This window comes from Anthonomus grandis, chromosome 10 (assembly GCF_022605725.1).
Source record: "Anthonomus grandis grandis chromosome 10, icAntGran1.3, whole genome shotgun sequence".
NCBI classification, from domain to species: domain Eukaryota; kingdom Metazoa; phylum Arthropoda; class Insecta; order Coleoptera; family Curculionidae; genus Anthonomus; species Anthonomus grandis.
In genome coordinates, this window is record NC_065555.1 from 5,636,588 (window position 1) to 5,650,584 (window position 13,997).

At 33.9% G+C, this 13,997-nt stretch overlaps 2 protein-coding genes and 1 long non-coding RNA gene across 6 annotated transcripts in view; 2 read left to right on the forward strand and 1 right to left on the reverse strand.

Moving 5' to 3' along the window:
* The window catches only part of LOC126741111 (lachesin-like), a 107,693-nt gene that overhangs the window by 87,768 nt on the left and 5,928 nt on the right, over positions 1-13,997 (reverse strand). For 2 of the 3 annotated variants that reach the window (XM_050447445.1, XM_050447443.1), the window contains one exon: positions 4,834-5,025. In XM_050447445.1, the coding sequence (XP_050303402.1) occupies positions 4,834-4,918 (85 nt within the window). In that variant the 5' untranslated portion in view covers positions 4,919-5,025. Of the gene's footprint in view, positions 1-4,833; positions 5,026-7,963; positions 8,113-13,997 lie in introns of those variants that run through there. The other variant, XM_050447444.1, reaches the window with a different exon arrangement.
* Positions 3,845-8,598, forward strand: LOC126741119 (uncharacterized). The gene is made up of 2 exons (XR_007662117.1): positions 3,845-4,015; positions 7,977-8,598. It is a non-coding gene; the product is annotated as an uncharacterized LOC126741119 (long non-coding RNA).
* Positions 10,302-13,824, forward strand: LOC126741110 (uncharacterized). Of its 2 annotated transcripts, XM_050447441.1 has the most exons (7): positions 10,303-10,789; positions 10,847-11,028; positions 11,081-11,197; positions 12,452-12,680; positions 12,737-13,098; positions 13,149-13,464; positions 13,518-13,824. In XM_050447441.1, exons 2-7 carry the CDS (start codon positions 10,857-10,859, stop codon positions 13,735-13,737), a joined length of 1,416 nt encoding a protein of 471 aa, XP_050303398.1. In that variant the 5' UTR covers positions 10,303-10,789; positions 10,847-10,856; the 3' UTR covers positions 13,738-13,824. The 2 variants fall into 2 exon arrangements, with proteins under 2 accessions (XP_050303399.1, XP_050303398.1); XM_050447442.1 differs by lacking the exon at positions 11,081-11,197 and having other exon boundaries at positions 10,302-10,789.

The following is a 13,997-nucleotide window of genomic DNA, read 5'->3' on the forward strand; positions in this document are numbered from 1 at the left end:
GCCAACCTGCTTCTTTTAATTTATAAGAAATATGTTGCCGTCTTCTTATACCAAATATAAGTCTTAAGCAAGAGTTTTGAAGTTTTTGAATTCTACCTGAGTCGGAGTTATCGAGACATGGTCCATAAATTGTGTCGCAAAAATTTAACGGTGATAGTACTAAAGCATCACAGAGCAGTTTTTTGATACTTGAGCTTAAAAAATGTCTTTGACGATATATTGTTTTTAAGGCAGAATATCCATTTTTTAGTTTAAGGGTAACATGTTCTTTGAATCTAAGTTTATAGTCCATTACTAGTCCAAGATTTTTTGCAGAGTTTTTAAAACTTATTATATTGTTATTAAGGTGTACATTTAAATTATTTAAAATATTAGTTCGATGATTGTCACTACAAAAAAGAATAGCTGCTGATTTAGTGGGGTTAATCTTTAGAAGTAATTTTTGAGTTTCTATATTTAAGGTATTTAAATCCTCATTTATATATTGATTAGCTTGGACAACATTAGTGTGATGAAATGAATAAAATAGCTGGGTGTCATCTGCATAGCAATGGTGCTTACAGTGTAAAATTTTTTTAGTAATTTGTGAAGTATAAAGAGTATAAAACAAAGGACCAAGAATGCTACCTTGGGGTACCCCAGAGGTAACATCCAGTGCATTTGATTTATTGTTATTAAGCACTACTCTTTGTTTTCGATTAAACAAGAAAGAAGACACCAATGCCAACGCAGACTCAGCAAAACCCATATATTCTAATATAGCCAGTAATATTCTGTGATTTACCATGTCAAAGGCTTTAGAAAAATCTAAGAGAATCAACACCGTAGCTTTATTTTTATCAAGTTCCTTAAAAATATCATCAGTCACTTTAGATAAAGCGGTTGCACAACTATACCCCTTACGAAACCCAGACTGGTATTTAGGAATTAAATTATTTACATTTAAATATTGAACTATTTGATATTCCATAACTTTTTCTAATATTTTTGATAGTATAGGAAGTACAGATATTGAGCGAACATCATTAAATTCAACAGGATTTTTTATTTTGGGCAAAGGAATAACATTGGCTTCTTTCCATTGATCGGGAAAGCAGTTTTGTTCTAAACATACGTTTATAATATGAGTGAGTGGTTTAATTATGGCAGGACAACAAAGCAAAATCAGGGTAATGTTTAATTGATCAACGCCAAATGCTTTAGATTTAATAGATTTTAAGTAATTTATTATTATATCTTGTGTCACCAAATTAAATTTAAATTCAGCCAAATAATTTAACCTATGTTTTTTAAAATACCCAACAAATTCTTCGTCAGGGTTATTATTGTTTTTGTTAATATTAGAAAAAAAAATATTAAGTTTATCTACATCTTGCATAAGAGGAGGAAGTTGTATATTTGATTTATTAGAAATATTTAGTTTATTAAGTTCTTGCCATGTTTCTTTGTTATTACATACTCTAAATCTGTGAGCCAGGTATGCCTTTTTTTCCGCCCTAATTGAACTAGTTGCAAGATTTCTGTACTGCTTATAATTTTCCCAGTCCTCGCGACTTTTGGTGTTTCTAAATTTACGTAAAGCCGAGTTGCGAAGTCTTTGTATAAATCTAATATTAGGAGTAATCCAGGGGCAATATGGTCTAGTTTTACCTTTTACGTTTTTTATAGGAGCATGTAAGTTAATTAATTCTAATAAAGATTGAGTAAAAAAAAAAACTTTATTATTTAAATCGGCCATATTGTACATATTATGCCAGGGAATCGATTCAATATCAGACTGAAATAAACAAGTGTTGATATTTTGTAAATCTCTATAAGTGAAATTATAAATTTGAGGCTTAGGTATATCAAAGTTTATGTTGCAGTAAATTAGCATATGATCCGATATTTCAATATCCCTTATTCCACAATTCTCCACCGACTCTAAATTTGAGAAAAGTAAATCAATTAAAGACATAGTGGTGTTGGATATTCTGGTAGGGTCAGTTATAAGCTGTTGCAAACCATATAATTCAGTAATTTCGCTTAATGATACCTTTAAATTCAAATCTAAAAAATTTATATTGAAGTCACCCAAAAGTAAAATAGACTCATAGTTAACATAAAAGTCGGTCATAATATTTTCAAGACGGGAATAGAATAGATGTATGTCGCTCTTGGGAGGACGATATATATTACCAATTAAAACTTTTTGATTATTTACTTTTAATTCGATCCAGACATGCTCAAGATAATCGCATGTTTCCTTAAGAACTTCACGATAGTCGATACATAATTTTACATAAACAGCTATACCACCTCCCCTACTTAATCGATCTTGCCGTATGAGACTATAATCTTGCAATTCTATGACTTCGTTGGTAACCCCTGTATGTAACCATGTCTCTGAAACCCCAATCAAATCATATTGATAACTCTCTACATGTACTTGAAAAATATTAAAATTATTTAAGATGGACCTTGCGTTAATGTGTGCACATGAAAACATTATTTTAAAGCAAAATAGAAAATTTTTTGTTAAACAATTAAGGTAAGTAAGTACAGGAAAGGGAGAAAAAAAAGGGAAAAAGGGTTAGAATAGGGAGTATATGCTTACAAAAAAAAGAGAAAAAAAAACAAAATTAAACCTAACAACTATCTATAATTATATACACATACATACATATACATATATTTTTCCCTTTTAATGAACACCGAGTAAAGTAAATTAAACACTTATTTACTTTATTTTTATCGTGTTTGTACTATCCTACTCTAAATTATGTTCTTAGTCCAGGTACTTACATACGCATGAACTCTAGAATCTCAGGACGTTCAAGGGATATTGGTGGAAAAACTTAAAATTCGAATTTCCCACGTTTTATTGAATTCAAATTTGGTGCCGGAACTGACCGCGTCTGCCAATAGTTATGGCTTACGAATGTCAAAATTAGTTCGAATTATAGCACGTTCAGAAAAGGGCGTAAATTTCTGCGCGTTAAGAAGGCTACCCGCACTTCTCTATATTTATGTTCTGTGTGATAAACGATTAATTAATTAATATTAATATTAATCTACGGTAAACGATGTACCTACCCTATATTTGTGTTCTGTGCACAAAAAGAAGTAAAAGTCGGGGAGTTTTGTAGGTTTTAGGGTATCTAAAAATGTTATTTTCGTAATAGAATATATATAGAAGATAAATTTGTGTTTGAATCAAAGGTAGTCTAAAAGAAGACACAATTTATAAAAGGTCTTATAGCAAATCAGATAAGGGCAAGTGATCATGTTATTAGGGAATATTGGAACTCATATGAGATCTAGCAGTAATAAATCCAGCTGTATCTTGACCTTCACGCAAGCGCATAAGGGAAATTTTAATAACGATGCTGCTAAACTTTAATTGCCTCACTATGGTCCAGTGTTTTTGCTCCCTTATTTTGACAGTTTTGACATTTGAAGGAATAATCATGACACATGACCTGACTAAATGAGGAATGAGGCAGTGAGGTTATTTTATTAGAAAAATGGATGTGTGTAAAAGCAAACGACAAAATAAATAGTAGTTAGAGTTTGAGGCTAAGAATAACAGCGGAACTAACCTAAGGGGCCAATAACTCTTTTTTCCATGCACTCTATTAGGTTTACCAGTAATAAAATACGGCTTTTTCCTTAAAAACTGCTAACACTATTTAACTGTTCCAAATAATTCCCTATTAGTAGTTTTACTCCACAAAAATAAGGCTCCAGATGTGTTTCACTTCCTGAAGTTTTCCGAGGGAAGGGGTGAGAGAAAACTCCACTATTTGTCGATCTATTCTCGGACTATTTGCATATTTTAGTAGTTGGCACGTAGCTCGTCCCCGGGAACGGATGTTCCTTAACTGTATCGTCCCGAAATTGGGTTTTTTCCTTGGGTAAAGTGGATTTTTATTGGCAATAAACTTGTGTTCCTTAAAAGGGGATGTTAAGATGTAACGTTCTTATGGGAAATACCGTTTTTATTAAGTTTAGTTGACCAACATCCAATAGTCCGGTAAGAATAATTCAACCTAAATAGTTGAGAAAAAAAACTGAAATAATTAATAAAAAGAACGTCATTAATTATATTAACCTAATTGAGGACCTGGAGAAACATGAGCAGAAATTATAAACAATAATTATAGTGTTGATGAAGCTTATTGAAATTTTATAAATAAATTAAATGAGTCCAATCCGATCTAAAAATCCAATTTTACCATTGGCTTGTTAGAAAAAAATAGCTGTAAAAGAGTACCAATGTCAATTGGTTTATTTTGAATTTAACCTAATTTTAAGTTTTTGGAAAACCGACTGCCTGGAATAAAAATCCAATTTTACTATTGGATTTGCTGGAAGAACTTTGCTGAACAAGAGTAACAATGTTGATTATTACCATTGTATTAAACTGAGCGTCTCAAGATACCACCATAAAAAAACAAAAATCGCCCTTATAGAACCCCACTTATGGTAAAAATAAGCAAAAAATAAAACGAATGAAATAAACCTAAAAAAACAAGCAGAATTTCCAGGCAAGACACTCTCTTCTATGCCTAGATAGTTTTAAGAGCTTTCCTTTGTATTAATAGTAAATAAATTATTATTTTAGTTCTTATATATACTTAATTGGTCTCGTCTGTATATATACGGGTATAGACTATAACGTTAAAAAAAACCTCCATAATTCTCAAAGGGACTTAATTTAAACATAAAAAATAAAAGTCTCGCATCTAAATTATAACTTGTTGAATATAAATTTTGATGCGAGACTTATGACTAAAACTTTTTGTTTTTTTTTTTTAATAAATAAAACGTGCTCGAATTTGATATACTCACCCTGAAACGTTGCAAGGACACAAACGCACTTGAGCACCTGCCAAAACATCCCCAAGAGGAGAAACTTCCCCATCATCGTCGACATCCTCTATTCGCCCCCGTGTTGTCTCGCCGACGGTTGTTAACTTTGGACTCGAGTGCCTTGAAGGGGTTGCTTTACGTTTTTTTGAGGGATGATTGATTGAGGACGAGCTGAAAAGAGAACGGCGCTTTCTTGTTGTTGTTAACAAGACCTTCAAGAGGAAGAAGGGAGGCTTATTAAAATTATTATTTGTTTTTAATCTAAAGTCGCCTTGCAAATGTAGCTAATTAACAAAAGAAACGTTGTGCGATTATAAATGATATTCGACAAAAAAAAGCAATTTTTTAAAAGCATTAATGGTTCTGAGCTATAACCCAATCTGATCAAGAAATTTTATTGTTCTGTTAAAAAATAGGGTCAGGGTTATAGAGGATTGTGTGCAAATATGCCTAATTCTGTTCAGGCTATTAATCTTTAATGGAAATCTGGTGTGTTTGCTTGCTGTCTTAAATTGCTAAAGGTTATTCATTTCTAGTGTGAACTTAATAAAGGTCCCACTTCCATTACGAACTTCTATTTCAACACCCCCAAAAGTTTTACCCGAAACTCCATTTTTATCGCGAAAACTTCTTTTCATCATCTCTCGAACCCGTTTTCCCCAAATGCATTTTTCCAATTTTTACTTAAAAAAAATTACCAAAGAGAGAATGAGAGAGAGGGAAGGAGTTCGATGTGTGTGTTTGTGTGCGACCATTTTTACATGAACTCCCAATTTAAAGTTGGGGGAGTTTAACTGTGCGCGGGTTTTCCGCTCGTTGTTGCACTCTAATTACGTTTGCATGCTCTCGAACTTTGGTCTCTGCTGCGGATTGTACATACGTCGCCAGGTATTTTTCTTCTTTTTTATGACAAAATTTGTTTGAAAGTTCGCCATTATTTGGGGATGTGCGACGTTTGTTTTCTGGGTATCTTTTATGAGCATACAAGAGTTGGGTTAACATTTAAAAAAATTACCTAAGAAGAAGAAGAATTACCTAATTCATCCAGGCAGTCCCAAATTGAGAAAACGGACCTCTGAAAAAAAAGAAAGATATACGAGATGTTTCCTTTCACAACTGCCAACAAGAAATAAATTATCTTTTTAGTACAGGGACTTACAACTTGGGAAGAAAATAAGAAAAAAAGAAGAGGAAGAATAATTGTATTCGTCCAGGCAGTTGAGCCTGTGTTTCTTCAACCCCATTGGCTTCACAACCCCAAATTGCCTGAAATATTTTCGTTATCAACTGCCTGGAAGGAGTAAATGATGTTCCTAGACCAGGTACTTACAACCAGGAAGAAAATATCGAAAAAAGAAGAGGAGGAATAATTGAATTCATCCAGGCAGTTAAGTCTGTGTTTCTTCAACTCCATTGGGTCCACAACCCCAAATTGCCTGAAATATTTCCGTTATCAACTGCCTGGAAGAAGTAAATTATGTTCGTAGCCCAGGTACTTACAACCAGGAAGAAAATATCGAAAAAAGAAGAGGAGGAATAATTGTATTCGTCCAGGCAGTTAAGTCTGTGTTTCTTCAACTCCATTGGGTCCACAACCCCAAATTGCCCGAAATATTTCCGTTATCAACTGCCTGGAAGAAGTAAATTATGTTCGTAGCCCAGGTACTTACAACCAGGAAGAAAATATCGAAAAAAGAAGAGGAGGAATAATTTCATTCGTCCAGGCAGTTAAGTCTGTGTTTCTTCAACTCCATTGGGTCCACAACCCCAAATTGCCCGAAATATTTCCGTTATCAACTGCCTGAAAGAAGTAAATTTTGTTCTTAGTCCAGGTACTTACAACTAGGAAGAAAATATCAAAAAAAGAAGAGGAAAAATAACTGTATTCGTCCAGGCAGTTGAGTCTGTGTTTCTTCAAGCCCATTGGCCCCACAACCCCAAATTGCCTGAAATATTTTCGTTCATCTTATATTTTGTTCTGTGGATAACAATTTATAAAATACAGCACACCTTATTATACGTCCAGGCAGTTGAAACTGTGTGAATTTAAAAAATACAAAATTATTCGACGATATGCAACGTTGGCCTTATGGGCATAGGAAATATTGGACTATATTTAAGGCCTCTTTAGTACAATTTTAATACAAAACTGGGTTGATAGTTTGACGGGTTATTATCTATTTATATATAAAAATTATTTACAGATTTTTATAACACACGTTGGGCGCCACAATTTATCCTTACAACCGCCATTTTCTCGTTTATTTCCTGTGAATTAAAAACAAGAAGAGGAAGAAGTGCACAATAAAAAACGGAGAAAGAAGAATGAAGATGGAAACAAAGAAGAAGAAGAACAAGGATTTATCTCGTCCAGGCAGTTGAAACTGTGACTTTTCAACCCCATGGGGCTCACAATCTCAAATTGCCTGAAGTCTCCTTATTCAACTGTCTGGAAGAAATGATTCATGATACAAGACCATGATGAGGGACTCCTCAGGAAAAAAATCTGGACATATTGAATGCAAGAACACAAGCTCATTGATTTACAAGCGGAAAAATGGCTGGAAAATTAGATTTTGATTCTTAGGAAAGGGTAAAGATAAGACAGTGCCGAGAGGAGGAGCAGGATAAAATTAGGGAAGGGGAAGAATAAATTCAGAAATATAATAAAGCAGGAACTGGCAGGCAGAACAGAGGAAGAAGAATAACATAGTTTTTCCAAGAAGTTGAAATTTGGTCAAAAAATGGTAACGTTTGTTTTCTTGTCCTACTTTACCTGTGACATGATATTTCTTGTAAAAAAATTCCACAAATGACATTTATTTCTTCTCGAATTTTCACAGGTGTCATTTTTGGGAAAAATGACACCTGTGAAAAGTGATACTTATTCTCTCCTAAGAAAAATTGAATTAATTTGCCATAACCCTCAGAATGATTATCCTAAACTTGAACACCCTATATATTACCAAAACAAAAACCGGTTTAATTGACTAACTGATGGCCCCAACACCCTACATACAATCCCCCAATTAGATCTGTCAATTTAACCTTGTAAACCCCCACTTCTTTGTTAAAAACCCGAAAATACAAACAACAATTATTAACAAACCCTTTTTTTTAAGGCACGCAAAAAATCAATAGGAAAACACCACCACAACACGTGAGTAAAGAAAAAAAAAACAAAAGAACGTTCCTGGAACACCCGGAATTTATTTACTCCTGTACGAATGATTTTTCCGGATATTTTCGCTGGAAAACTCCCGAAAACGTACAGGACCGACCGCCGGAAAATTTTCGACTGATGGATTTTCTTTTAAGCACGTTTCTTCTCGGATAGGCACAGATTTTACGGACATGCGCGCTCACCGGCATTTTACTGTACACAGTTGTACGTTTTTGGGGCTAATAATTATGAAGGTATTCGGTTCGATATATTGGACTGGAGGGTCAAAGGTTAAAGGATTGACGTGTGGAAAATTGTACAAGGGTTGTTTCATTATTTGATCGTCATTAAAGAAACCCCTACACAGTGAAAGCAACATCTGTGTTCCAACCCCGCGTCCAAAAAAGGGTAAAACATCTCTAAAGTATTCCGAAAACGTTCGGGGAACATGCGACAATAGCCACGTGACCTTTTGTATAAATATGAACGATATTCTTAGCACGTTTCCGGTGAAATTCGGCCTGAAACACTTGTGGTCCTTTATATTATTTGTTATAAAAAAAATACAAGTTTTATATTAATTTTTTATTTTTATTTATTTATTTCCAACAAACACATTTCAGATAGCATATAAATGTAAGGACAAGGAATAAAATACAAGTATAAATCTAGATAAAGCATTGCACCACAAAAATCTTTTCTGTACTTTTTTCAATAAGATGTATATTAACTACTTGTGGTGCCCTAATTATAGAAGCATACTCGAGATGAGGTCTCACCCAGGAGTTATACAATCTAACTACACTGCTCTGTGTTCCTAATTATAAATCTGTATATATACACTAAGATCCATACACTGAAAATCAAGATATTTTTTTCACAGGAGTGCCTGGAAGAAATAAGATAATTTATCTCTTATTGGCAACTGAATATTTTGATTCCTAGTGCCTAAAATGTTGTGATTATTGATTTCTAGGATACTCAAAAGGCTCTTCAAGCCACTACTAAAAAAATTATTGAAATCCATTCACTAATAATCAAGATATTGACATTTTTCTCACAGGAGTGCCTGGAAGAAATAAAATAATTTATCTCTTATTGGCAACTGAATATCTTGATTCCTAGTGCCTAAAATGTTAAAATTATTGATTTCTAGGATACTCCAAGGGTTCTTCAAGAAACTACTAAAAGAATTATTGAAATCCATATACTACAAATCAAGATATTGATATTTCTCTCATAGGAGTGCCTGGAAGAAATAAAGTAATTTATCTCTTATTGGCAACTGAATATCTTGATTCCTAGTGCCTAAAATGTTGTGATTATTGATTTCCAGGATACTCCAAAGGCTCTTCAAGCAACTACTAAAAAAATTATTGAAATCCATACACTAAAAATCAAGATATTGACATTTCTCTCACAGAAGTGCCTGCAAGAAATAAAATAATTTATCTCTTATTGGCAACTGAATATCTTGATTCCTAGTGCCTAAAATGTTGTGATTATTGATTTCTAGGATACTCCAAGTGTTCTTCAAGCAACTACTAAAAAAATTATTGAAATCCATATACTACAAATCAAGATATTGATATTTTTCTCTTAGAAGTGCCTGGAAGAAATAAAATAATTTATCTCTTATTGGCAACTGAATATCTTGATTCATAGTGCCTAAAGTGTTGTAATTATTGATTTCTAGGATACTCCAAGGGTTATTCAAGCAACTACTAAAAAAATTATTGAAATACATACACTAAAAATCAAGATATTGATATTTCTCTCACAGGAGTGCCTGTAAGAAATAAAATAATTTATCTCTTATCGGCAACTGAATATCTTGATTCCTAGTGCCTAAAATGTTGTGATTATTGATTTCTAGGATACTCCAAGGGTTCTTTAAGCAACTACTAAAAAAATTACTGAAATCCATACACTAAAAATCAAGATATTGATATTTTTCTCACAGGAGTGCCTGGAAGAAATAAAATAATTTATCTCTTATTGGCAACTGAATATCTTGATTCCTAGTGGCTAAAATGTTGTGATTATTGCTATCTAGGATACTCCAAGGGGGAAAAAATGAATTATGAAGATTTTGTAATAAAAAATTATATAAATCTAATAATATTCTCACTTCAAAGCCCAAAATCTGAAAATCCAATAAGAATGTTCTCAAAAAAGAGCATATTCAGTGGAGCTTGTTAAGGGTTTAAACTTATCTTGGTAACACTTTTGAAAATAACTAGTTTTAAAGGTGATCTTTGACTTTAAATGCCAATATCTAAAAAACTAACTGAGCTATTCTCATGAAACAAACTTAAGTAAATTAATCAGAATATTCTCTAAAAGTCTGGTGAAGGTCCCAAAAAAATTTCCAGCTTTTTAGGGGTGAAATACCCAATATAATTCTAAAAGATGGTCGTAGAAGGTCCTAAAACGCAAACTGTTATTACCCATAAATTTACTATAAAGAAAATTGGACCTCTGGCCTTAGCTGACATGCCATAAATTCAGCGACAGCACTCGGACTTTCACGTTGTCAATTTTGTTTTTTTTAAATTGGGAGTCTATAAGTTCAGTATTTCCTTTATCATTTATTTCTCGTGAGCCATAGAGTGTTTATAAATAAAACGCGAAAACAAAGCACCTGGATCCCTGAGGCTATTTTTAGCACCATAACAGTGTTTCCATCCAGACTGTGGACATTATTTATTGTGGGGTCAAAATATCAACAAACTGGTTTTTAGATTTGTGGTGTAAAAATTTAAGTTATCGGTGAGTATAATATTGAGGCATATAAGTTATAACCATTTGACTGTCGCGTTACATTAGCAAAGTTAGCATGTCACCTAAGAAACAGCCCCAATCATTAAACAGCCTCACAATTGATGTTCTGTCAAACCGACTTATAGAAGTGCTAAGTGATGATGAGGGCATCTACAGCTCGGATATTCAAAAGTTTATGGCCTCGTCCACTTCTGATGGATTACAGTCTTTACTCGATAAAATCTTAGGTAAATAGGTGACTTATGTTTATAGTAAATTTACTCACAATGTTTTTTTAAGGTTATGTTAATCTGGATGCTAACACCCGGTATAATTGCCTGGAGGTTCTCCTACGGGAGGATGTTAAAACCTTAGAAGTTGGAATATTTCCCAGGTTTTACTATGTTAAGATTTTAGGTAGTAGTTGTTAGAAACAATCTCTCCACAGGGCCTGTGCTTTTTGTTTAATATCACTTTTGTACAACCTTAAAATGCCCTCCACTTCTTAGGTTAATTTTTTCACCCTCTTACTAATCTAAACCAAAGTGGAAACCTAACCTTATTTGGTGACTCCAATTAGTAAGTCTCGGTTTATGGGTATAGCTACAAAAATTACTTACAATGAGTGCTAAAAAGTTCAAAACTATCTGTAGCTTGACTTATTCATCTCCACCTTCTTCTTCGTACTGTTAAAAGACGGTTATTTTGTATTATTTTATAGTTCTATTATATGTTACAGATCTTAAGTGGTTGTACTAAGTTTATCTCAGCTAACCCAAGAATACATGTAAGCAAGGTAAAATTGGCTTATTGCAAAGGTTGCATCGCTTGGTTTAACCCCAAAAATTGGCACAATATCGAATAATGTAATAGTTATACGTTTTTAAGGCTTTAATAGTCTTTTTACTCAGGTTTTTCTTAAATTTTGAACGTAACATAACCTAACTTTATTTCGAAAGGTTGTCATGCGTCAATAGCTAGTAGTTCCACTTATTAATCCCAATATTTACTTGGTATTGTCTTAATTTAAGTGTATTTGGACAAAATAAGTCTTTAAAGTGTTTTATATATCAATTTTCAATATGAAAACCGCTTTTTGAACATTTAAATGTAACATAACCTAACTTACTATATGACATAACCAACAATTTCTTGCTGTCATTTGTCAATGCGGGTCTTTTTAAGGTAGCTTCACACTTTACACCAAACCTTCGTTGACCGTTCAAGGAAAAATTCTTATAATTCTGGTTCTATTTTGAATTTTTCTGCGCAATTTTTTATTTTTGATTAAAAAAAGATGGTGATATCGTCTAGTGATAAAACTATCGAAATTTCTCATATAAGATATTTGGTTTTCCGCCTTAAAAGAGCCCCATGCAACTAAGAGAAGTCATAAAATACTAAAAAACTCCGGTTTCTCGTTACATTAAGGCCAAATAACAGTTTTTTAGTAAGGCCCTTAGTAAGTAACAACTATTAATTAAATAAAAGGTCTCAATTTCTCTAAAGTGTTCGTGATCACAGTCACAGTTAAGGGTTTTTCGCTATTTTCTCAGAACTAATTATGACCTTGTTACATTCTTAATAAGTTTTATTTGAAACAAATTTTTCTCAGACTCAAAAAATCCATTTTGCCGCCATCTTGACAGGATTGTGGGTTTGTTTTAATAGACGTGATTGCGCAACGTGGTACTGGACTGCAACACCTCAACCTTAAAGGAGTATGGGCCAGAGACTACCCTCACCTCTTAACGCACTTACTGTTAAGCCTCAAATTCCTCAAAACTCTGATGATACCTCATATGGCTGACGATCGTGTGATACAGGCCATCGCTAGTTTACAGCACCTGGTTAAACTTGACATATCCGGCGAGGCTTGCTATAGCTGTACAGGAATTAGGTGCGATTAATACTGAAGCATGAAACATCAATTTTTCCTGGGAAATGTAATTTCAGGTTACTTAAAAGTGCCTCGATAAGAATCCTGGATATCGGTAGCTTTGGAAAATTGAACTTATGCCAAGACGCTTGTAGTGGTTACGAGTTGGTGGCCGAAATTCTGGAAAATTTACCGAATTTGAACGTGCTGAAGACCTACTCATTTACCGGACATTCTTTGTTACTTCTCTACGAGAAAAACAGCAATTTCAAGACGAAATTGACGTATATCCACGCGACAGATTGCGATTTAAATGTCTTCACTGCCATGACCGCAACTTGCCCTTATTTGGAAAATGTTCATGTGAACTGTCCTCGGGAAGGGGTGGTGGCTCGACTGGGGGATGTCGGAAGACTGTTAGCAGTGAAAATTACCAAGGGTAAGTTTTCAGGGCTCATTAGATTCAGAAGCTATTATTTAATATTGCAGGGGAAGAAGTTGAACTGAAAACGTTCCTTCGAGACTCCAGAAGTCACCTTGACACCCTCAAGTTAAACCACAGCGGCGGCTCCCTGGACCTCTCGGAACTCTGCGAGTCCGCCCCCTACCTTAGCACCTTAGAATGTTACCAGATGCACCTCAAATTCATAAATCCACTGACATTCTTTATGTGTTTGAAAAAAGTGCACATTTTATACTGTGATATTAGTGATAACGTGGTGAAAACGCTGCTGAGCAACGCACCATTCTTAAGAAGTATAACGGTCGGATGTCCGCTTGAAATGACCGACGGCGATATGTTTAGGTGAGCCTAATATAGCACAATTAGGCCTGTCTAATTTTTAATGAATCTTTTAGGATTTTAGCTGAATGTACCCTGGAAAACCTGGAAGAGCTCTTGCTAAACGATGCCAGATTCTTAACAGTTTTTTCCGTAGAACTTTTGGCCGATAATTGTCCTAATTTGCGTCTTTTGGGCTCCTTAACCGGCTGGGAGGTGACGCAGGAACAAATCGACTCCCTAAGGGTCTTATTGGCTTTATCGAATGTTGATTTAACTCTATGGCCCCAAACATAACCTCTGATTATACTCAATATATTTATTAATGTAAAGTAAAATGTCTGTTTTGTCACTGATAGAGGTAATAAAGTTGAAAATGTATAATTAATTTGCTTTAATGCGTTTTGGGGTCAGCGGCTATGGTAAAGGAAGGGAATTGCGGAATTAATCTCCGTTTTAATATTTATCTAATGCCCCGGTTTGCATAACAAGATATACAGAATTACGTCGTTTCATCCATTTTCTATCCATCTGCTTATTTCTCATAGAGGCTTTAT

What these genes read in the sequence shown, in the direction of transcription:
- LOC126741110 (XM_050447441.1), top strand. Translation starts at nt 10,857, where the DNA reads ATGTCACCTAAGAAACAGCCCCAATCATTAAACAGCCTCACAATTGAT. An exon ending in TTTACTCGATAAAATCTTAG is followed by an intron (nt 11,029 to 11,080) that starts GTAAATAGGTGA and finishes TGTTTTTTTAAG; the next exon opens with GTTATGTTAATCTGGATGCT. An exon ending in ACCGACGGCGATATGTTTAG is followed by an intron (nt 13,465 to 13,517) that starts GTGAGCCTAATA and finishes TGAATCTTTTAG; the next exon opens with GATTTTAGCTGAATGTACCC.